This window comes from Dysidea avara, chromosome 11 (genome assembly GCF_963678975.1).
Source record: "Dysidea avara chromosome 11, odDysAvar1.4, whole genome shotgun sequence".
Classification (NCBI taxonomy): domain Eukaryota; kingdom Metazoa; phylum Porifera; class Demospongiae; order Dictyoceratida; family Dysideidae; genus Dysidea; species Dysidea avara.
Genome location: NC_089282.1, coordinates 705459 through 729506, shown reverse-complemented (window position 1 = coordinate 729506; position 24048 = coordinate 705459). Strand labels below are relative to the sequence as shown.

Sequence of the window (24048 nt, the reverse complement as noted above, 5' to 3'; positions counted from 1 at the left end):
GAGTAGTGACTGTTCTATTAGGGTAGTTGATAATAAAGAAATTTAAAAAAATATTCTTTAAGGTTATTTATACACAGTTTCAGAGATATGGACTTTCAGACTTATGGACCACCCCTAGAGTTTCGGATAACTGAGATTCTACTGTAGTACTCACCAGTACAAATACATTCAACATAAAAGATGTGACCGGATTTGCAAAAAAAGTACCTTTTTCACACATTTTACATGCCAGCAAACAAAATGATGTATTATTTGACTCCTTATACTGATTAACCTGCTCTTAGTTTCAGAATGCAGCCAGATACTTTAGCTGCACTCATGGGAAGTTTCATGCAATTAAAAGCAATGATAAAAAAGTTATGAAGTTTCAAAGTTCAAAAAAAGGGTCAAATTTTATGTGTCTTTACGCAAATCCAAGGATTCACAGATTTTTGCTTGTGTGGTTGCGTGACGACTGCTAACTAACATGATGATGAAAGATATCTTATTTGATTAAGACAATATACAGGGGTCTGGACTCAGGGGTACCATGCATTGATACCCATAGGGTGGTCAGTACAGGAGCCCTGGCAAGACTTACACTAATTAAAATTATACAAGTAATAGTTGTAACATGGGCACGAGGGCTTTGCCTGATATGTATGCCTGACTGCATACATATCAGGCAAAGCCCGGATACCCGTGTTACAGCTAATGTGTAACACTTATCAGACTGATAACCTGTATAGGGCAATCAATCCCCCAAGCCAATACGAGTGCAGCCACTGGATGTATTATATATGCATACCTGATTATGGGTCAGCAGCTAGTACGTTCTGGTTACGATGAACGGACATATCCTATGGAGAATTTCGGTTATGCAAGTTTACTGTTTTAATCAGTGCTATTGAATCGTTTATAGAAAAATCAGTTCACTAAAGGCCTAGATAGGTAAGCTTGCTTGTAGAGTGGTTACTCCATGCAGAGTGATAGCTTCGTGATGGGAGCATGTCTGTATTCGAAAACATGCGGAAACGATTGGTGAATAAGCTATAGCACTAGTTCTCACTTTAGCTGAAGTTTTTTAAACTCGTAGGATGGCGAGGATAACAAAATGCTCTCCGTCTGAGTAATTTTCATGGCAAAATCCAAGTCAAGAATCTTAATCACGTGAGTATTAATCGATCCCACAATCGATTTTGGTATCAATGTCTATATAATCGCTGCCCAGTTGTAGTCCGGCTACATTCTGTATGTAGCCCGGCTATACGAAATGTAGCCTGGGCGGCTCCTTTGATCTGAGGTGTGAAAGTGTTACATATATAATTATAACATTCACCTTAAGTGATCCAATATATCTCAGTCCGGGAAGGCTCTAGAATTAAAAATTCTGTATGAGCAGGATACAGCAACGCAAGCAGCCTGCTCAAACAGGATCTTTCGTCACTTGAGAAGTATTAGTTACTTGGGCAATTGTGTCTGGCATAAAAAGGCCTAAACAACCAATCTTGATCATCAACAGTTAACCCAGAAAGCCGAAGGTCATATTGTAAACAGCCATATCGATCTTCCTTCCAAGCTGAGAAGTGCGCGCCAAGAAGGGGAGTTTACATGCCAGATTTGAAGAGCATCGCCCTAGCCATTTCCAAGATACTTAGCTCTAGCAGCCAGTAACCCTAGAACCAAACATCAAGTCAAGTCTGCTAGGGGTGGAAGAAAGACTGGTTGGGAGAGCTGGCACTAGCAAGATAGCCTGAAGGTCAGGGTAAAGTTTTAAAATTTCAGACAAATGAACAAGAACCATGTAATTGTAATTGTAACGTTTCAGAATCCATTTAGTGAAACACTGAATTTCAATGGAATCATAAGGGGGTGTCACGTAGATATGCACTGTATGTAGTACATCTGCAACCACGGTCAAAGTCTTGAGTCTCTTGACCCATATGAGGCTTATTATTCTTGACCGGCCAAAACTTCACTTTGACCCGTGACTAAGAGCCTTTTTCAATCTATGACCAGTGACTTAGTGACGATACTTCAGTAACTTTTCGATTGTGAGTTGGAAATATTTACCCTTGACCTTTGACCGCGGTCGCAGACCTACCTACAATGAGTGCCTTGTGTTACCCCTTGAGTCAGTCCTGCATACAAACAACAAGCACATATACAAACATACAGGGGGTTGCTTTCCCTAGTCATATAGTCTATGCATGGGATTTAATTTTTTGTACCCTTTAATTATTATACAGCTCATTGCCACTCTAATTTACCTTTAACTTGCGGGTAGCTGTATCATGGAAATTCCAGAAGCTGAGAAATCCGGAACGTAGCTCTGAATGGGAGGAACGCATCTCCTTTGGATCCACCAGCCTGCCAGTTTTAATGTGTACACACAAGGACTGTGCGTCATTGCCATGAGCGGCGTATTTTGCAAGCTTTATTTATGATATACGGAAAATGACAATGCTATAAATAATACCGTATACTACCCTCCTTCCACTATATAATAATCGTATATTCAGGAATTAATTAAAAAGCAGGTTTTATTGTACAATGGCGGAGGAAAAGGTTGACTTGTCCGTTTCTGGTGAGGCGCAAGATGCTAAGGAAGATATGCAGCAGCAACTGTTACGGCGACTAGCTGCAAAAGTGGTAGACAACGCGGCAGAGGACGAGAGACAGCGAAGGATAAAGGAAAAATTGTCTGTAGAAGATCAGGAGCTGCGGACCAAAGCGTACGATAAATTGATAGTTGTGCAAGAAGACCTTGTACGCTACGTTAACCAATTGAAGGTGAGGTCACGTACTATCAGTTACAACCTAGCACTACCTCAGGTTAAAGAAGCCGAAGAGGTGGAAAGGGCGCAGCGGATAGCGGAAGAAAACAAGGCCCAAGTGCATGAAGAACTATTGAGGAAGGCAGTACAGAAAGAGGTGTGTGTAGTAGGTGTGTGTGTGATGTGAGTATTTGTTGTTATTTGTGGTATGGATGTGGTTAGTGACATTAACCATTGTTGCCTCCCATCTCATTTTGTGGTCGACAGGTAAAGAAGGAAGTTGAGGCTGAACGTGAGCGCCGTGTTAGTGATAAAGGAGACTCGGAAGATGCGAAGGCTCGCGCTGTCACTTACGACAAACTAGTAATGGTACAAGAACAACTTCTCTCTACCATATGCCAAATGAAGGTACTACCAGATATGGCAATTAGTTTCAATGATTACCTTAAATATTTATGTCAGTGATTTATTTCCTTTTATGGTAATGTTGAATTCTTGCATGTGTGCTGTTTCACTTTTGCTAATAGTGTCTGGAATTTCAGGGGGTATATGTAACTGTGTGTAGTGTGTAATAGTGTCCTGTGTAGCGTATAACGTGTTGGTGTGTGTGGCGGTTTAGTGTGTGTTTGTCACACTTAGGCTGATGAAGAGATGAAGAAGGAACAACAACGTCGCATAACTGAGGACAAAAAGGACGGTGTCCACGAGCAGTTACTCCACACGGTATTTAGCAGTGCATGTTGTTGTCATGACGTAGAATGTTGATGGTTTGTTTTGACACAATTTGTGTTGTTAGTTATGGTTAGATGATATTGTTACACACTTCACAGTAAGATCAAGACATCAGTGCAGCCATAGATGGGTGAAGCCATTTGGTCCCTTCACTATTCAATGTTTTGTTTTCAGCCCACAATGAACATATCAAATATGCATTGAATTGGCCCAATTTGGTCACCATTCATGGCATAGCTGGTCAGTTATTGCATCAACTGTTAAGGCTCCATCACTGCTAGTGTTACTATACACATTGCAGTGTTGAGTGGTGTTAACTGTAGTGTCCATTGTTAGGTACACAAGAAACAGGCTGATCAAGCTTCTAAGGCTGAACAAAGTCGTCGGGTAGAGGAGCTAAGTCATCTCACTGAAGATGAGATACAACACAGGATTTCAGTGGGGAAGAAACTCCTAGAAGTTCAGAAGGAGTTATTGTCTACTCATACTCCAGTAAAGGTAGTCCATTGTCCATCATACCAGACCATTTTGTTAGCTTGTAATACACTATAACTATAGCCTATAGCTGGTTCTCAGGCACATGAGGTACTAGAAGATGTGAAGGCTTACATGCAGGAGCAGTTGCTACGCAGAGCAGCACAGAAAGAAGCTGATAAAGCCATGGATGAGGAACAGAAAAGGTGAGACTACCATAGAATTCTGGCTTGAACTGTATTGGAGCACCCTTGTTAGTGAGGTGTCCTGATTTCAGCGGCCTAATGGGGGGACCATGTGACAAGTGTCCTTATTAGTGATAACCGTTTGTGTTTGTATTGATGACATGTATAAACAATCGTTCATCACCAATGATCAATTAGCTGATGATCGTGCACTAGCCTTTAAAGGGTGTCCTGATTTCGGGATCTAAATGTGTGCTAATACAAATGGGACCATGGACAAGTGTCCTGGTTAAAATAAAATGTGGACAAGGATCTTTTAAGGGTTGCACTAACTAAAATCAAGATAAAATATTTTATGCTGCAATAAAAACATTTTACCCATGTATATTAAAGTCTAAAATTGTTTTATTCCAGGCGTGTAGCAGAAGGTGACCAACACAAACCATCTGACTCACAAGTACAAATGCTGGAAGAGATCACAAGAAAAGGTTACTAGTTAGTAAACAAGGTCACTTTGTTACCATCCCATATTAAACACAGCCAACGTTCGAGATGCTAAGGCACAGAAAGACGCTGCCCTAGATGAGTATGTTCAAGAAGAAAAGAAAGCTCGGGCACAAGAAGATGCTATTCGTCAGGTGAACCAAAAGATGGCAGACAAAGCAATGGCAGTAAGTTATCCCATTAAGTGCCCATCACATTGACGTAGTGTTTGTAGAGTGAACAATGTGAACGAGTTACTGAAATGACGGGTAAAGAACCTCCCCACATAAGTACCAATCTGAAGGCTGAGATTGTCAAAACCACTACATGATCAGGGGCCTAGCTACTGTGTCATGACACTATGTAGATATATTAGATGTATTGTTTGTATAAACCACAATCTGTTGTAACATTTTTATTCACTGTTTGACACTGGCTCACACCCATTAAACATTGTTTGGTATACATGATCTATTAACAAGACTAGCCATCAGGGAGATTGCTGCTATATGACATCTGTCCTAATATAGGATTACAATTATGAGTACACCTGTGTCCATAACAAGCCCATAGCACCTATATATCACTCTTATTTGTCCATTGTCATATGATGGTTTAACAGGTGTGTGAGTGACAGTCTTACAAGCGTTGTTATAGTTTACGTATCTTCTGTGCAACAACAACAGGATTGTTCTTGGCTATTTCTTGTCGTCCATTCTCTCTGTAGTCAAATGAACAGTCGTGTGTGTCTGAGTATCTGTGCAGGCTGCAGTATACGCCACCACATCTGCAGTCAAACCCTGTAACAAATCAAGGGACCACAGTGAATAGACAGGATATCCAAAAAGGAAACACCCTACACACAACACTATTGGAATTCTATTTGTCACAAGTAAGATGACCTAACCCACCTGTTAGGCCTAGCTTCTTCCTGCAAACAAAGCAACGATTTTTTTTAGGTCTTGATTCAGATGATGACATGCTACTACTGTGATCATGATCTTGACTGGTATTGATTGTTGATGTAGTATAGTCTTGACCAGATGTTGATCCGACACTATAGGATACAGTACTACCTATGGGAGACAGTCAGGTGAGGTGGTATTCAACGCTACAATACACACACTACAAACTCTTAAGCTAATCACTGGCCCACGGGCCAGCCACAATAAAGAGATTCAATCATGAATAACTTATTGTGGTTATGATTTAACAAGTAAACAACGTTCGATAAAAGGATGCGTACCATTAACACCTAGCTGGGGCGCTACGTTCCCCAAAACAACAAACATGGGATATGACTTACTAGCTGAACTTATCGAATCTGTAACTGTACTGGTAGCTCCTGTAGCGTGTTGATGGCTACTCTGTTTTCTTCTTAAGTGGTCCATGTAACACTTAGAACAGTATCCCTCTGTGGCGGCACTACCAAAAAAACCACACCCTTCACGACACAAAGTTGGTTGTTGCTGTTGTTGTTGTCGCTCCATTCTAATCTACAACACCCGGGTGGTCTATTGATGATCAATCTCAAAAGATATCAGGCTAAATCACCGTAACTCTCTCTCTCCGTCTGCGAATTATAAACTGAGTTGTCCTGTGACTGGACTGTCTTGTTATTGCGGGTAACGCTATGACGCACAATTACGTGTAACATGTAAGCTTCCGATGTGATCAACTTCCGGGTAACTATAAATAGTAACAAACATGATGTGTTAACCGTTAAGAGTTCTATTTAATCCTCACCGTGACCTGTTATAGTTGATGTTGAAGAGATCGTAAAGTGAGTCACATATATTACCTCATCTCTTTGTCATGCGTTTTCTTTTTTATCTAGCTAGTTATCAGATTGTACACGAGAGAAACACGTGCAAGCATGGCTACACCGCTACAAGAAATCTCGTTGAAGGCGTCCACACAATATGCCGCCTATGATCATACTAAGGGCATTAGTGATTGTATTTCTATGGCAACAGTTGAGGCGCCACTTTACGAGCCCCAGTCGCGCAGTGCAGTGGACATTGTCGCAGTTATTGATCGCAGTGGCTCCATGGCTGGAGTGAAGCTGAATCTCGTGAAGAAGACGCTATTGTTTGTGATTGATCAGTGTATGTACCACTGTTTGTAGTGAGTATGTGCATACGTCACTGGTGAACCAGGGTACAGCCCTTCTGTTAGCCATTGTGCCATAGATACAATATAGTACAACTGTACCAGTCTTGAGATTTGCATGCATGGCTGCACATGTGTATTGTACTGGGTTGGCATGACTTGTAAACATGTTGCAGTCTAGGACGTGGCACTGTATAAAATCACATGAAACAACACTCCATTTTTTGAGGGCAAAAATGTATGTGTTCTATGCTAGGAAAATTTTCAAGAAGGGATCACTGAAAGATAGGCTATTGGTACTACAAAGTGAGTTAGTAGGTAAAAAGTACATATCATACTTGTGCCATGGTGATAATTCTGCTTAAGGAAGGTTTTTGCAATAGAACACTTGAGATAGTCTTTGCGTGGCCAGACCCACTCTTCACGTGACGCTTATCGATTGATAATTATAAGCGCCTAGCTGCGAGAGGGTCTGGTATACCCTGAGCTTTTTCAGAGTGATAATGGTCAACTTTCATCACACGACATTGTGCCACATTATATTGCACATCATAATTATTGTGGACTGGTGGCTTACTGTCAACAGAGAAAGGAATTTGCTAACAATCTGCAATGTGACATGGTGTGATGAAAGTCAACCGGGTGTTTCATTATCACCCTGAAAAAGCTCAGGGTTTCTGAACAACTTTGCTATTTGAACTATACCAGACCCTCTCCAGACCCTCTCGCAGCTAGGCGCTTATGATTATCAATCGATAAGCGCTGTGCATAGAGTGGGCCTGGCTGACCATGCGAGACTATACTTGATACTTTTGCCCTCACTTTTTCCCAGAAATCCAAAGCTGTAACAGTTTTTTCCAGACCACACCTTAGGTCACAGTTTGTATGTAGTGCAATGTGTGTAGTCACTGTAGTGTTAGCCTGTATACTGCTTATCCCTTTGAGGTTGGTATCTGGTCACATCCATATTGACTAGCTTGTACACACTGCTGTTAATGTGGCAGCATTAATTTTGTCACTTGTTTGTAATTGTTATGGAAGTAGCTGTTTGTTTTACAGATGGGTGGGGATCGAGTGTGCCACTAAACTCAAGCTTGGCGGGCAGTTCCAAACCATGCAGGGGGGGAGGGGAGGTAAAATGTATTGCATGTGTTGTGTGTCACATGACCTACTCCTTCTACTACGTTTACCCTGTAGATGTCATGGCCACAGCAGGGGGACAGCACCACATGCACTATGGAGCGCTAACAAAAAATATTTATTTTAAACGTAGTCATATTACCTGTTGAAATTAATAGATCGTATAAAAAACGATTGTATTGTAATCATTGATGACCACTGTTACTGTTGATGTGAAAGTCATCACTGCCACACATTGTCATCGTTGTAAGTTTAATTACTCCATAACGGCAGCACTTTTCCAATCGTGAATCACACCATTGCACACAACAAACTAAGTAGAACTAAAATATGTATTAATCCCCATCGATCCCCTCCCTCTACTTTTTGTACAGGGTCTATTCAGCTCACGTGAAATACTTTCAGTACTTGTGCAATGTTATTATGTATTCACGTGGGCTTGTCCTACCCCCCTGGGGCTCAATATTCATGTCACAGCAGCCATATTTACAATGATAATGTGAAGGAGTACCTGGCATGAAGGTTTCCTCAATACTGATCATCATGCTGGTATTGTGGTGATTCCTTTGATATATTTGTGTTGTTCTAGAAATAAGAGCATTATAATGTCTTGTGATATCAGCCTGCTTCCTGTGAGTACTATGGAACCTGCACCGAAACACTTGATTAACGTCACAAAATATCCCTTAGCACATAAACTGACCTGGAAAATCAGGACACCTTGATAATCCGGAGACTATGAGCCTTATCAATAATGATGTCACTAGCGATCTCCATTTGGGGGACTGTAACATTTTATAACATTCGGTCCCATGAAAAATAAGTGAAGATCGATAGTTTGTGTAATCCAGGAAGAAGATATCTAAAGCAGAATGAAAGGAATTTGTTCATGCTTTAATTACAAAAGTCTTGGCCTGATTTCCTAAGTAGAATAGAAATACTATTTTATCTAGCAACGATATCTAGACAGCATATCATCTTTATTAATCAAAATGATCCCCCCCAAAGTTGTTGTCATAGAAAACAGTGAAGCCTCCAAGTCTTTAGGAGAAGGATACTTATTGGTTGTTCCCAAGGTATCAATCACCAGGTGACAAATGGTGCTAGTGTTTCAACTATTGAGTACAAAGTCTTGTACAGCTCTTTGTTATTACACACCCATGTGTTAGCAATTGTTTTGTGTACAAACTGGGTAACTCCTACACTGTGAAGGTGTTCTGGTGATAGGAAGCAATCAAGCCATTATGGCTGGAAGCCAATAACTGTTATTTTAGACCATGTTGGTTGTACCCTATGACATAATAGCATGTGCCATTGCAATGGTAATTAAGTGTTCTTGAAGGCTCCATGGCTTACCTTATTGCACGTATAGTGAAACCTTGTCACTGTATAAGAAAGGTCACCTGTCTAAACTGTCCATTATAGTAATGCCCAAATGTGTCATTTGTACAGCCACCTGTTTAATAAGGTCAGGAAATTTTGACCCAAAGGTGACCAGAAATGGACTATATCTTGTATCCATCTTGTGTTATTTGTCCAACAGTGAAGCCCACTGACAGGATATCACTGGTACTGTATGATGATCTTGTTGATGTGGAGTTCCCACTCACGTTAATGACTAAAAAGAACAAGGAACTTACGAAGGCTAAGGTGGAGAAGATTAGAGATCGATCAGCCACAAATCTGTGTGGTGGCTTGCTCAAGGGTATGTAGTGTAGTGTGTGTGTACGTGTACTTAGTGTGTTAGTATGTCATTATGTGTTTGTAGTGCGTGTTTGCATCTTGTATATGTGCATATTGTTTGTGTTTGCTCTGTTATTGTCATGTGTTGGTCACTATGTATGCTGTTTGATAGGAATGGAACAGATTATTCTGAGAGAAAGGAAGGCAAAAGTGGCATCCGTCTTGTTGTTCACCGATGGATTAGCTAATCGTGGCATCACAGGATTTAATGAGATTATTAAAGCTATGAAGGACCCAATTGGCTCTTTGGCTAGGCCAGGTGTACTGGACAATGCCAGGAACCCAATGAGACCATTAGTAAGTTAGTGCTGACATATGGAGGTAAACTTTGGCATGGCAAAATTTGATGAATTTTCTAACTAAAAAAAAGCCAAAACTTCTCCCTAACTTTTTCATCAATACTGGCAGAGGATAAAACTGAAATCTTCGTGTATGTGTGTGTTTTTTTTAATTCACGAAAGTTGAGAAAACGTTTGCAAATATCTTTTGCTAAGGTGATAGCCTCCAACTTTTCCAGAAATTTCCCCTCTGCCAATGTTTTCCTCCATTCAGTATAATGTCTGAGTGATCATGTTATGATCAAGTGTGTTGTTTATTAGTTACCACAGCAACGTAATATGGTAAGTACAGAACTGATTGAGTACAGTCTACTTGTAGCTGCTGTTTCCAACAGTATGCCCCACTCTCACGCCCTATGATGCAACAACAAGCCCCACCCCCTCCTCAGATGATGCAACAGCAAGTCCCACCCCCTCCTCAGATGATGCAACAGCAAGTACCACTCCCTCCCCAGATGATGCAGCAGCAAGCCCCACCCCCTCCTCAGATGATGCAACAGCAAGTACCACCACCTCCTCAAATGATGCAACAACAAGCCCCACCCCCTCCCCAGATGATGCAACAACTAGTCCCAGTGCAACACCTTGAGGAAACCCCTGAAGAAACAATGGACACATCGTCAGGAACTGTGGTCAGTTTCTTGTACAATCATTTGTCAGTTTTGCAACTAGCTCCACCCCCTCCAGGACTTTGAAGGGACAGTATACACTTTTGGGTTTGGTTCAGACCACAATGGAGACCTCCTAACGGCTATTTCTAATGCTGCCAATGGTGTCTACTACTACATTGACACAAATGAGAAGGTGTGTGTGTATATTATATGTGGTGGGGTGTGTGTGTTCTTATAGGAGTGTAATAAAGAGGTGGCTTACTGCTGGCCACCATGGCATCCTTAGATTGTTAACACAATGAAATCTGTACATTGGCTTTATTAAGCAGGTGGCTACATTAGACAGGTCACTTTGTATACAAGTGAGGATTATAAACTTGGCTGGTTTAGACAGGTGACCTTATTACACAATGAAGTTGTCTACATTAGACAGGTGCTTTTGTACACACAAATTATACATTTGGGGATTACCACCTTATTAGCAAGTAACACTTCACTCTTGTTTCATTGTCAACAGATTGCTGAGTCTTTTGCTGATTGTCTCGGAGGATTACTTAGTGTGGTTGGTCAGAATATGACTTTGACAATAGAGGCTCAGCCAAATTGTACTCTCGGGCAAGTACACTATAAGAATAAACCAGAAATGGCTGCTGACAATAAGAAGTGAGTATCATGTTGTCATAGTAACTTGCCAAATAATTGGTTGCCATTATTTCTATGCTTACTGGAAGTGATGGTAGTTTGTTTGGCCAATGGGCGAGGGTTTTAGGTAGTTTTTTTTACAAAATTATTTTTGAAGGATTTAGTGCAAAAATGGAGGAATTTAATTTTGTACAAATGACAAAAAGGTGACATGTATTTTCTCTTAAGTCATGCAGCTATTTTTATGTGGTGGCCTAAAATTGATAGGAATAAAAACGTTTTATATAGCACAACACTTCTGCTGGCTAAAATGATAATGGTGGCCATTTTAGCCACTGCTAGCAAGACCAGTAGTGAACAACCCTAGGGAAGGGAAAAGAGAAAAATCATTTCATTAACTAATTTGTCAAGTATCAAATCACCTGTGTATTCTTTGATCTTTGCCAAATGATTATATACTGGAAAGTGTTCTGTTGTAATAATATATTAACTTTGCCATCGAATTGTCATCACTTGTTTGTATGGTATCTCTCCAGATGTGTGGTGTCGCTAGGTGACCTCCAATCAGAAGAGGAACGAGACATCATCATACCGATCAAGTTGGAGGCAAGAGACGTTGAGTGTCTAGCTCAACCATTGATCAAAGTGTCTCTGTCTTATTTCAACGTGATTACTGCGTTGATGCAAACAACCAGTGTTGATTTGACCATTGATCGGAAATCAGCAGGTATGAAACCTGTTGATCTATTGCCCCTTTGAGTAGACGAACTTTGATTTATAGATTTATTTTGGGAATACTAAATTATGACCAGCTAAGCAAAAACCAGCTGTTTTCACGCATTCCTCAAATTCCGTTTTATTGTGTATCTCTGTAATCTATAGTAACAAAAGAGTGGACAGCCAAAGTTTCAGCCTTTTGTGATGAATAGTCTAATAGTGCTTGACAGTTGGAACAGGAATAAACTCGATTTGTACAGCAACAATACGGGAAATAAATTACAGGTGCTTTGATTATTGATCATAACTCACGATTAAAACAAGCTACGCAGATGGGACTTGGCTCAATCTGTGCACCATGAACTGGCAAATCAATCAAGGTATAGTGCTTTCCCTGAACTCCTCCATGTTGACAAAGAAGAAGGCCATTACAACTAAGAAATGACGGCAGTGAACATTGTTTTTACTACATCGTAAATAAACGCCATAGCTCACGCATCCTTTGCTGTGTAAACACAGAACAAAGATTTTCTTACTCTCCGTAAACAGGTGAATCAACAGGCAAATCCAGTGGTGTACAGGTTTTATTGATTTGAGCTTAATTTCAGTGTAATTTCAGTGCATACAAATGTGATTAAAGTGTGTGTAAATTTTTCATGTAGCACATGTATTTTTACCCAGTGTTTTTATGGCAAAATAAATTTTGCGAAAACAGCCGGTTTTTGCTCAGCATGTCACAGTTGTGAATGGCACATATTTTACTGCACTGCAAATCAGGACACTGTTTGGGACTTTAACTAAGTGTGTAGGTGTCCTCAAGTGTCCATATCGACAGGTTCCGGTGTAATATGGACACCTTGGGACTAAACTAACGGAATATCTCTCAGTATGTAAACTGGTTTTGATAGTCAGCTCCAAAATTGTTTGGAAGATCAAGGTGGTGTCATTGGTATAGAAAGCTGTCACTCACAGAAACTAGGTGCTACTTTCTAGTGTTGGGCAAATTATCATTTTGATGTTATGCCATATTGTCTTTGCCCCAACTAGTTGGTAGAGGCTACATAGCTAGGGATGAGACTATGACAAGTTCCTGTATCTTATTATACCAGTTAACATCAAACATGTTTTCCCACCAATGTTGAGCAGCTGTTTGTTGCCAACAACTTGTCCACATAACATGCAATACAGGGTCTGTGCCACATTGATCTTTTGTTTAAAGGGATTGGCCTTGTATAGGCTGGTGACAAGCATATGTGTGTAGCTATGTACCATATAACCAATAACACACCTTATGTTTGTCTGTATTCAAGTATAGAGTTCAAATGCACACGTGGGCTCTAGTGTGCACTAAGAAAAAAGCAACAGGGCCTGAATATATATATTGAGCCGCTCAGTTAAACTATGGTCCGAAATAAACACTCAATAAGTAAAATATTGTATACTGCCACAAATATTAATACATTCTACCACAGATGGTCTCCAGCCAGATGAAGCAGTCAGTGTACAGTTACATCGAGTTAGTGTAGCATTAGCTCTGGAGGAGGCCAGAAAGATTGCTCCCCTTGGTAAGTAGTGTGTGAAAGTGTTAGCATACAGTGAATGGATGTATTCCTAAAGTTGTAAATCAAAATTTTGTAACAATTCCTGGGATTCATAGTTTAACCATCAATGGTACATGTAAGGTTTGTAACTGGCAAAATTGTAGTGGGTGTCTTCAAGGGAGAGTGGGGTTTGCAAAACGATTGGTTTTCATTGGTAACCATCTCATAGAATTTGTGGTGGGAAATTTCATGATATAATGTCTCTTAAGATGTCATCACTGACCCTGTTGTAATTATTGAGTATGCTCTTAGCTGGGAACAGTCAGTGCTGTTTGAGGTTAAGTTCAATGTAGAGAAATTCCTTATCGCGGGATGTGGTGGCTGACACTATCCTATACTGGTGATCACAGTTAAACACTCTCACTACACTGGCTATAGTGAGATAACTCCCCCCACTCAGTACATCATTTTGTGTAGATCAAATGTTTAATTGTTGGGAACACTTTGACACAAAGCTTTGTACCTTGATGTTTTTATTTCACTAAACATTGTTTGTTATTCACCATGTCTCATTACGTCAGATCTACACCGAGCAAGGGCATCACTAGAACAGTGCAAGACTTCACTAGTTCAGTCCAGTGTAGCCCAGCATGAGTTCTGTAAGGTGAGTACTACATACAGTGTGTGTGTGAGGAGATTGGTCATTGTACAATGTAAGTTGCTTTGGGCCAAAATTTCCTGAAACAGGTGGCTACATTAGACAGGTCACTTTGTATACAAATGAGATTATCAAGTTGACTGGTGACCTTATCAGTGATCAGGCTTGGGGTCAAATACATGAGTATTTGTATTTAAATACTTCATGTAAAAATTTAAAATACTTCAAATACTTTAGCTTGGAAAGAATCTGTATGTAAAATTTATTTAGTTGGAAGATGATCTCTTTGACTTATTGACACCTTAATCTGTAAAAAATATATCATTATTTTCTTTCAATTTCTTTGAATGGGAAGAGTTGTGAAGGACTTACTTTTCTTTGAAGTTGAATAGTATATAAGTATGAGCATTTAAACTCTGTAACATAGTTCCATAATGTCATCTAAGAAGAGCAAGAAGTCTACTCCAATTGTTTTATGTATATGTTAAAGCATAGCCGCGAGTGCTATATGAAAAATAAAGTACGAGGCGTGCGGCTGAGATGCGGCGAAGCCAAGTGCTTTATTAGCATCGAGGCCAAGCGCTGAGTACTTTATTTTACAAGCAAAGCTATGCTTTAAATGATTTATGGAACTTTCTAGTCGTGTAGCGTCACCATACACTAGGACTCGTAATTAACACGCATTGCACGAACTATTAGCAGCCTGAACGCATACGAACTAGTTTGGCATGGTAGACGTTCATTGCGTATTTTGGCAGGTATTGCTCGCAACCCGCAATCGATTCTATTGTGAGTCACAGTGAAATAATTCCGTGATATCTCCAGGACTTGTCCGTTTACATTTACATTTACAAACGTAACAGCAACGTTACCTTCTCCCACCCATCATCGAAGCATTTAGGTATGTCTATAAAAGCAATCCAGTGGTAAAACTCATATTGGCTGAGGTGATTGATCACTCAGCGCGGCGAGGCTATCAGCCTTCACCGGTGTGGGTGATTAGTCGTACTGGCATGAGCCCCGCAGGCTATTAGCCTGCACTAAGGCATGTGGGCAACTGTACTTTATTGCACCGCAAAGAACGAATAAAGCACTCTTTGTGGTCATGAAGCACTGTTGGCCGGCTGAGAGTGTACTTTATGAAATTTAAAGTACACCTTTTCCTTTGATCTCGCCCACGCAAAGTTCTATAAAGCATTATAATGTTACAGTTGTTTTTACCATACACTTGAAATTTTATTAGAACAATATTAAAACAGAGCTGTGTACTATTGGGTGGTTGTGTAACGATCAAAGTACAGAAGTATTTTAAAAGTTTGTAAATACTTTTAAAAGTATTTGTATTTGAATACATCCTGGGTATAAGTATTTGTATTTTGTACTTCATACTTCCAAAGTATTTATACTTTTCAAAGTATTTGACCCCAAGCCTGTCAGTGATATTGTAAACACTTTTTATCACATTCACAACAAGTATGAATAATGTAGTAGTACTTGCTTCTTAGCTAGAAAAGTCGCATGTTGTGTTGGGGTGGCTGAAAGAAGGTTTGTGAGGGTTCTGGGACATGTATGATATGGAGCTACATTAGTTTTGATACTGGATTGAACTATGAGGAAGACAAACCTGCACTCTGCACACAAACCAGCCACACCCCCACATGCTAGAGCCTTTTCTCCTGTAGGCACTTTTGACAGACTTGACCAAAGCCATTGATGACCTGAAGGACCAACAATCATATCGTGATCGAGGCTCCCACAGTATTGCTAGCTAGTAAGCCACACCCCCTTATAACAAGAGCCCCACCCATTTTATACCCTTTTTAGTGGACAACAACACATGGCACAACGGGCAAACCAGTCCACACCAAGCTATGTCACCGCTGCTAAGTCAGCCATGAGGTCACAAACTATGGGGATGAAGTTTTAACTATTTTATTTGTTTATTACAGAAAATACATTTTATTTTGTGATGTCCATTTTGATGTAAGAAATAATGTAATTTTGTGTATTTTATAGTAAAATGTTAACAGTTACAACCAGCTGAATTGATTTGTCTAGTATCCTCTGATGATATGGCAACAGTGTCTTCATCATGACGACTGTTCATAGCTAAACCCTTCCTTTCATGCTTGCTCTTAAGAGCTCGTGCAAGTCTCTGGAACACTGTATCAATGTTTGTGTCTTCTTTGGATGATGTCTCAAGCACGTCTAGCACTTGGTAGTTCTTCACAAACTGTTTCACTTCAGTTACGTCCACTTCTCTCAAGTGAATATCAGATCGGACCAAATCCAGTTTTGTTCCAATGAGAATTATCATAACATCTTCACCAGAAAACTTCTTAACATCACTCAACCACCTTGTGACGTTTGTGAAGCTCTCTCTCTTTGTGATGTCATATCCAATGATCACCTGTGTATCATCATATGTAACTGGTGTTCTAATTATCAGAGGAAATTTAAACAGTGAAACCTTATATCAAAAGTACATAATAAAAATAGGGAGGGAGAGTGTCTTACTAGGACACCTTCAGCCAAAACCACTTGTGTATTATAGAGCATCCACACATTGGCAGAGCAAAAGCTTCATGTTATTTAACACCTATCGACAGTACTCAATACCTATCAGCAGATCTCTATTATCAGTAAAAGTGTTAAGTAATAGTTAGACTTCAGACCACAGGGGTCTAAGTAATTTAGTAACCTGATGGCCCTGTGTAATGGCGCCTGAGGGTTACTAAAGTACTTAGACCCCTGTGGTCTGAAGTCTAAGTTATTTAGACCCTTTATGTAGTTGTTGTACCTTAACATTGTTGACAGCTGCTTGTAACAGAGAAATGTAGCATTCATTAGTAGAAACAAGCCATTACTCCACCCGTTAATGGTTTAAAATTAATTTTCAGGTGGCGATGTGTTGCTAACACTACCAGTCCTGTGCGCCTAATAAACATGAAAAGGGTCTAAGTAACTTAGACACCTCCAAAATCCACCAAATTCACCACGAAAAGGGTCTAATTTGTTAAAAGATCATTGTCTATTCAATAATATTGTACAGGCTGTATTAGCAGTTAGACACTCTCCCTCACTATTTTTATTATGTACTCTTGTTTATATTAATGAGGTCATGAAGTACACCTTAGCTGTGTTTGGGACCTACTTGACATGGTCACTATAATGAGGTGGTCTTATTAATGAGGTCATGAAGTACACCTTAGCTGTGTTTGGGACCTACTTGACATGGTCACTATAATGAGGTCATGAAGTACACCTTAGCTATGTTTGGGACCTCGTTGACATGGTCACTATAATGAGGTGGTCTTATTAATGAGGTCATGAAGTACACCTTAGCTATGTTTGGGACCTACTTCAGGGCTCAACCCAGAATATAAACCTAGAGGGGGCGAAGTAAGTTGCTTCGGATTCTAGGGGGGTCTGGGGGCATGCTCCCCCAGGAAAATTTAGGTGTAAATATACTCAATTTTGGTGAAATTTTACTGTGATGCCATTGAATATTGACCATTGGATTATACAACTTTGGGATCAATTAAACCTTTCCATTTCTCAAGGCTTTAGGTATAAACCTAGGGGGGGCAATGGCTAACCCAGAGGGGGCCTGTGCGCCCCCCCCTAGATTAACCCCTGTACTTGACATGGTCACTATAATGAGGTGGTCTTATTAATGAGGTCATGAAGTACACCTTAGCTATGTTTGGGACCTACTTCACATGGTCACTATAATGAAGTCATGAATATGTATAGCTGTTAGAGAAGGCTGCGAAGTCAGGTTTCCCTGTAATTTTATACCCCAGCAAACACACAAAGTTGTTACTCAGGACAAGAAACTGCTTCAATTATCTGAATGGTGACAATATTGATATAAGCATACATATCGTAAACAGCAAAATTACAGGAAATCTTACTGTACTCATACTTACCCCATGTGTGCTGCGGTAGTAGCTTTGTGTGATAGTCCGGAATCTCTCCTGTCCTGCCGTATCCCATATTTGTAACTAAACAATGAACATGAGATCAGGCTCATCAAGTAACACAAATTATCAAACATGAGATCATGTATGGAGCCAAACCTGTTGGGACCAAAATATCATCATTAGGAGGTGTTTTCTATTGTGTCCTTATTTGGAGAGTTTATTAAGAGAGGTATTCACTGTATAATAATAGCTCACAGTGGACCGACTCTTTGTGGGACAAATTGCTGACAAACCGTGTCCATTTCAGAGGAGTATGACAATATCTTAATAGCAATAATAGCATATGTTAAAGGTAATATTTAAGTAGGTACACGTACATGTAAGTACTACAAGAAATTTGCCTACCATATTGTTCTGGTACAAATTCTAAAATTACGTAGGTATTTTTTTAACCCCACATCCCTTAAAAGATGCTTTATTTGTACATTAATCTGTTATACTTGATGGTACATCACACACTGAACTAAACTAGTACTGAGAATTCATTGATTATTCAGTGGTTGGTATGTGGCACAGAAATGTGATGAAGTCTACACAAACAATTCATCTGATCCATGGAATGAAGAGTTTTCCTAACAATGCTCCATCAGGAAGTCTACAATTCTACACACAACACACACACACACACACACACACACAGAGGTAATGATTCAGTTCACTTGCAAAATGTCAAAACCAGATCAAGAGAATCTCCGTGCAATGCTGATCATACAACAGACAATTCTTCAGTTGGGTCATTCCATACCAAATCAACAAAAAAAAAAATCCCAACCCCTTTGGATTTTCATGAAATTTGGCATAGACATGGACTCTACTAAGAAACTTTCTCACACCAAAATTTGGCCCATTCTATTGATCTCCCTTTAAGATATGACCACTCCAAGTTTATTACAAAATACTACACTAGTTTAATAAAATGGCCATAACTTTGTCAGTGATTATCACAACAACCTTTCTGTTTAGATTTTTGGAATGCTTATTAAATTCTCTTTCAAGTGATATATAATTCATTATAATTACTCAAAGGAAGGGTAAAACCACAAAAATGTGACCTTTTCCTTTGATCTTACTTTTTTCAAAAAAGGATATTTCAATTACTTTCATTTTTTATTCAAATATTCTTCTAATACCCTTCTTTCATGACAGTAAGTTTGAAATTGGGATGGCAAGTAGACCATGAGTTGTGGCTACATACGTAATTTTACAAGTTACCGGGGGGGGGGGGGGGGGGGGGGGGGATAAGTATGAACACTATTATAACAATACAAACTTTTGAATTAAATTATAGTATGGAATCTCATCAGAACGTGGCCAAGTTGCAATACACATACAGTTGGAGGCATAGTATAGAAGTGTCATAAGGTGATTAAACAGAAGTATCAATATTCTATATTTCTGAAGCCACACCAATATCCCCTATTGCTATGTACATCGATGCAGTTATAATACAACATGATTTGGTGTAAACACCATCACGAGTCCATAATAGAGGTTTTATGAACTCGGATGCCATATAATGGGAGGGTTTAGTAGCAAATTATCTTATGAAAGGTTTGACAAAATTGTGGAAATTTCACATTAACATTATGAAGTTGGAGGGTAAATCGTTCCTTATTTACCAAATTCTTCAGCTAAACTTTTCTTTTAGTCTGTAGGACATCTGTCCATGTCAGCAGACACTACATAATAACAGAAAAGTTTGGTGGAAGAAATATTTGGTGAAGAATTTGGTGAATAAGGAATGATTTACATTGGAACCTATCTAAGCCGGTCAAAACTTTGGGCCGGTCACAGTCAGGCAGGTGGCTGCTTTTGACAGGTGGATTAGTGTATAGATACTGTATCTCATTTGGAGAATTTATAGTTGGCCCTTATATGGTGGCCTTTCTATACAGTCACTGTACCAAATCAAAACCCTCCAAATTCATTATTTTAATAGAAGCCTATTGTGAAGTTTCCTCAATTCTGTCTAACCTTTCTCTTACAAACCTTATAGTATCATAAGATAATTTGCTGCTAAACCCTCCCACTATATGGCATCAGGAGTTCATAAAATCTCTATTATGGACTCCTGATGGTGTTTGCACCAAAATCATGTTGTTATCATAACTGCATCGATATACATAACAATAGGGGATATTGGTGTGGCTTCAGAAATGTAGAATATTGATACTTCTGTTTAATCACCTTATGACACTTCTATACTATGCCTCCAACTGTATGTGTATTGCAACTTGGCCACGTTCTGATGAGATTCCATACTATAATTTAATTCAAATGTTTGCATTGTTATAATAGTGTTCATACTTATATCCCTGGTAACATGTAAAATTACGTATGTAGCCACAACTCACGATCTACTTGCCATCCCAACTTCAAACTTAAAGAAGGGCATTAGAAGAATATTTGAACAAAAAATGAAAGTAATTGAAATATCCTTTTTTGAAAAAAGTAAGATCAAAGGAAAAGGTCACATTTTTTGTGGTTTTACCCTTTCCTTTGAGTAATTATAATGAATTATATATCACTTGAAAGAGAATTTAATAAACATTCCAAAAATCTAAACAGAAAGGTTTTGTGATAATCACTGACAAAGTTATGGCCATTTTATTAAACTAGTGTAGTATTTTGTAATAAACTTGGAGTTGTCATATCTTAAAGGGAGATCAATAGAATGGGCCAAATTTTGGTGTGAGAAAGTTTCTTAGTAGAGTCCATGTCTATGCCAAATTTCATGAAAATCCAAAGGGGTTGGGATTTTTTTTGTTGATTTTTTGGTTGACCCAGTTATGTCATATTCAAACACTACAAACTATTTTTGAGGGGTAAATTTGCAATGAACGACCAATTGCAAGTAAACATATCCTGTATCACTCCACAGCACTAACAACTAACCAGGACACAATAATTCATCAGAAAAACTTAAATGAACAGAAGGACATCAATCATGACAATATCCCCAAACTATTAAGATACCAAGAGTCTTGACATCAACTCTTAATACTACATACAAGCAGTATTACACTTTCTTGCTCAAGTAGCCATCACCATCCCTTACAATCACAGGTTAATACCTACTACTAGATGTTACAGTGAACGTACTAGGGACATGGCAATAGTTGGGAGCAGTTCAACCTTCCCAGCTCTGGCATTAAGACACGATCAAATGAAAGCAAATGTACAACACAGTAACAAGACTGACACTTATGCCACCATTCTTATCGTGACATTTAGATTCTTTTCTAAGGTTTGCTAAGCTATAGTCTTGTGGCCACACCCCACCGTTAAGTAGGGTCTGGTGACAAACGCTGGAGTTTTGGGCCATACGCCATTTTTCTTTTCTGGCCAATCAGATGCTTTAATTCAGCTACAATGCGATTTGATAGGTAAGAACGACAAAGATGGTTGACTGGAACCATGGATACAAATGCATAACACTATGGTGGCAGGCCGAAAAACCGTAGTGTCTCAACACAGTGGGTGGAGTCTGGGCACAAGACTAGCTAAGCTAGACACCATTTGTGCTCTAGTCAGATGCACATGGAAACTAAAAGGTGTGTACGAAATGTGTACAGATGTTACAATGTACAACTTAGTTATTACATGGATAGTGGGTATAGCCATGGACAGTATTTAGTTGGCTAATACTAGCATAGTGGGGTCACTACAGTAATGCATGGTATCAGAGCTGGTAAAGTTATATATATATATATATATTTTTTTTAGGAGAGGCCTAGTATGGAGTAGTTAATACACTAACACTATAACAGTTTGTTAGAACAATTGCAGTAATATTAACATCACTTTTAGTATGACAAACTAAAAACACGCTTCAAGTTGTATTGTGTGTCAGTCTGTGTGTATTGCAACATCATTGTAAAGCTCTGAAACACTCACTATAGGATTGCTGATAAGCAAGTGAACTAGACATATTTCCCAATTATTGTATATCCCCCCCCACACACACACACCTTTCCTGTTAAGAGCCCATATATAGCCATTTGTGGCTATATTAATATACAGCTGGGTAGGTTAGGTCAAAGGGTTATTGCTTAATCACAGGTGAAATGTATACACAACTGGATAAAATTGTCAGAGAGAAAGTCAGACCTTAAGACTTGTGACAATATATTATCGGCTTTGGTGAAATCTTTCATATCCACACTGGTCTGTAATCTGATGCAGCTAGCTCTAGTTAATCTGGAGTACGTATTAGCATAATGTGACATGTCAGAAAACACAAGCCTAATGGATCATGTAGAAAATAGTGACAACGGGGATCAGGCGATGTTTGGGTTCCACTTAATCTGTACTTTGAATTTTGTGGTACAAAATAGTGTCATTGAGGAGAAACTAAACTTACAGTAATGACAACAGAAGATCCATGAACGGTTACAGAAATTTATTAAACGACCACATAAACTAGGTACCCATGCCTGATCTATTGAAAATATACAAGAAAATACAAATTTTCTATAATAAATATGACCAGGACGTTTATGAACTACACATACAATTATCAAGGTGTGTAAGTTTCATGGATAAACAATTTTCATTTTCGAGGATCACTCATTAGATAACCTGTAAAGAGCCAATCATGATAATTGTCAAGGATGAAAATTCGTGGACAGCCAAGTAACTGCAAAATTTATGTTGCTCGAAAGGTTGTACATATCGATAACTAACTGATAAACTATGTTGTAACACAATGTAAAAGGAGTGGTAACAGCTAAATTGAGTTACTCAGCAATAATATTATTAGCAGAAAACATTATTAGCAGAAATTATTTTACTGTAATTTACAATCCTAACAGAAATACAGTAACAAGCTCTCCAAGTCAAGGACAACCTCCAAGGACCAACACTTTGGTCCAACAGGGTAGGCCAAAAATCACTGGTCCCAAAGTGTTTGTTATAGAGAGGTGTACTCTCCTATTACAAGCTAGTGGTACCACTCTGTAGTAGTATAAATGGTCATTAAAGAGGAGAAAAAGCATTTAAAAATGATTATTCTTATAGTAAAACCATATTCCCTATAAAATTATATATTGATCATGATAATTGTGTGCCCTTCACCCTGTTGACTATATTACAAGGACAGATTGAAGTACATATCTTATGGTACTACCAAGCTCTTGAATAAATATAAAATCACTTTCAGGATTGGACATTATGTGAATGCAAGTTTCAATAGAATACCACCTGCTGCAGGGCTTGCTGTAATAGTATGCTACACATTAAGTGACACTATGAGATGAGAAATACAAACTCTACAGCTAGCATAACAACTATTGACTCTCCAAATTAAAGTAAGGTCACAGTAGACCTCTGAATTACAGCTGGGTCATAAGTTCTTTGAAGTGTCCGTTATAAGGTATCCACTGTATTGAGGTCACTAGTATGCGGGATTTACATCATACCTTTATCTTCTTCCCGTCCACCATTATTGTTTTGAGGGTGAAGTCCACTCCAATGGTGTTCGCTTGCCGCTCGATGAAAATTCCATTCTTAAACCTCTGAACTATACACGTCTTCCCCACCCCTGCATCACCAACTAGAATTATCTTGAACAAGAAATCAAACGAGTCGGAATAATCTTCCATGAGCTCCTTTAGCTACTAGCGTACATTGATAAGAATCTATTAAATTATCTATATAATGCACACTGTTTGTCGTAATCTTCCGACACCGCTATGCTAAGTACACCGTAAATCTATACGCTTTCGCGTGACCATACTTTCGCGAGTACTGATCTAGATTGCACAATTCAAGGGGATGGCACTCCAATATACAGTACCCTGTACTCCGATCTTCATCCTCGGTCAAACTCTTTGACCCTTGACTTATCCACGCTTGACTCTTGACTGAACTTCTGTAAATTTCGTGAAATTGCGGTTAGGCTAGCATCGATTGTGGTATGCACTTACAAA

At 39.1% G+C, this 24048-nt stretch overlaps 4 protein-coding genes across 5 annotated transcripts; 2 read left to right on the top strand and 2 right to left on the bottom strand.

The window, feature by feature from the left end:
• The first annotated feature begins 2489 nt into the window (after window positions 1–2489).
• LOC136238293 (golgin subfamily A member 6-like protein 22) lies at window positions 2490–5100 on the top strand. The gene is made up of 9 exons (XM_066028692.1): window positions 2490–2772; window positions 2815–2913; window positions 3024–3164; window positions 3396–3479; window positions 3825–3986; window positions 4047–4168; window positions 4562–4635; window positions 4688–4818; window positions 4866–5100. The coding sequence occupies exons 1-9, from the start codon at window positions 2533–2535 to the stop codon at window positions 4959–4961; spliced, it is 1149 nt and encodes a 382-aa protein (XP_065884764.1). The 5' UTR covers window positions 2490–2532; the 3' UTR covers window positions 4962–5100.
• A 97-nt stretch (window positions 5101–5197) lies between these two features.
• LOC136238296 (AN1-type zinc finger protein 6-like) lies at window positions 5198–6259 on the bottom strand. Its single transcript, XM_066028696.1, has 3 exons — window positions 5937–6259; window positions 5542–5706; window positions 5198–5430 (listed from the first exon to the last, which is right to left on the bottom strand). The coding sequence occupies exons 1-3, from the start codon at window positions 6118–6120 to the stop codon at window positions 5282–5284; spliced, it is 498 nt and encodes a 165-aa protein (XP_065884768.1). The 5' UTR covers window positions 6121–6259; the 3' UTR covers window positions 5198–5281.
• Window positions 6260–6269: 10 nt separating this feature from the next.
• On the top strand, window positions 6270–16177 carry LOC136238291 (uncharacterized). Of its 2 annotated transcripts, none has more exons than XM_066028689.1 (13): window positions 6270–6413; window positions 6472–6738; window positions 9426–9587; window positions 9738–9922; window positions 10225–10245; window positions 10299–10595; window positions 10651–10767; window positions 11092–11237; window positions 11753–11943; window positions 13406–13498; window positions 14056–14138; window positions 15815–15903; window positions 15957–16177. In XM_066028689.1, the coding sequence occupies exons 2-13, from the start codon at window positions 6507–6509 to the stop codon at window positions 16057–16059; spliced, it is 1719 nt and encodes a 572-aa protein (XP_065884761.1). In that variant the 5' UTR covers window positions 6270–6413; window positions 6472–6506; the 3' UTR covers window positions 16060–16177. The 2 variants fall into 2 exon arrangements, with proteins under 2 accessions (XP_065884761.1, XP_065884760.1); XM_066028688.1 differs by having other exon boundaries at window positions 6274–6413; window positions 6468–6738.
• LOC136238295 (ras-related protein Rab-43-like) lies at window positions 16049–23815 on the bottom strand. Its single transcript, XM_066028694.1, has 3 exons — window positions 23539–23815; window positions 18065–18139; window positions 16049–16542 (listed from the first exon to the last, which is right to left on the bottom strand). The coding sequence occupies exons 1-3, from the start codon at window positions 23719–23721 to the stop codon at window positions 16156–16158; spliced, it is 645 nt and encodes a 214-aa protein (XP_065884766.1). The 5' UTR covers window positions 23722–23815; the 3' UTR covers window positions 16049–16155.
• Window positions 23816–24048: the final 233 nt, after the last annotated feature.

What these genes read in the sequence shown, in the direction of transcription:
- LOC136238291 (XM_066028689.1), top strand. Translation starts at nt 6,507, where the DNA reads ATGGCTACACCGCTACAAGAAATCTCGTTGAAGGCGTCCACACAATAT. An exon ending in CATTGATCGGAAATCAGCAG is followed by an intron (nt 11,944 to 13,405) that starts GTATGAAACCTG and finishes ATTCTACCACAG; the next exon opens with ATGGTCTCCAGCCAGATGAA. An exon ending in CAGAAAGATTGCTCCCCTTG is followed by an intron (nt 13,499 to 14,055) that starts GTAAGTAGTGTG and finishes TCATTACGTCAG; the next exon opens with ATCTACACCGAGCAAGGGCA.
- LOC136238296 (XM_066028696.1), bottom strand. Translation starts at nt 6,120, where the DNA reads ATGGAGCGACAACAACAACAGCAACAACCAACTTTGTGTCGTGAAGGG. An exon ending in AGATTCGATAAGTTCAGCTA is followed by an intron (nt 5,707 to 5,936) that starts GTAAGTCATATC and finishes TGTCTCCCATAG; the next exon opens with GTAGTACTGTATCCTATAGT. An exon ending in GAAGAAGCTAGGCCTAACAG is followed by an intron (nt 5,431 to 5,541) that starts GTGGGTTAGGTC and finishes GATTTGTTACAG; the next exon opens with GGTTTGACTGCAGATGTGGT.
- LOC136238295 (XM_066028694.1), bottom strand. Translation starts at nt 23,721, where the DNA reads ATGGAAGATTATTCCGACTCGTTTGATTTCTTGTTCAAGATAATTCTA. An exon ending in TGGACGGGAAGAAGATAAAG is followed by an intron (nt 18,140 to 23,538) that starts GTATGATGTAAA and finishes TTCATTGTTTAG; the next exon opens with TTACAAATATGGGATACGGC. An exon ending in ACTACCGCAGCACACATGGG is followed by an intron (nt 16,543 to 18,064) that starts GTAAGTATGAGT and finishes GATGATACACAG; the next exon opens with GTGATCATTGGATATGACAT.
- LOC136238293 (XM_066028692.1), top strand. Translation starts at nt 2,533, where the DNA reads ATGGCGGAGGAAAAGGTTGACTTGTCCGTTTCTGGTGAGGCGCAAGAT. An exon ending in CTACCATATGCCAAATGAAG is followed by an intron (nt 3,165 to 3,395) that starts GTACTACCAGAT and finishes TGTCACACTTAG; the next exon opens with GCTGATGAAGAGATGAAGAA. An exon ending in ATGGATGAGGAACAGAAAAG is followed by an intron (nt 4,169 to 4,561) that starts GTGAGACTACCA and finishes GTTTTATTCCAG; the next exon opens with GCGTGTAGCAGAAGGTGACC.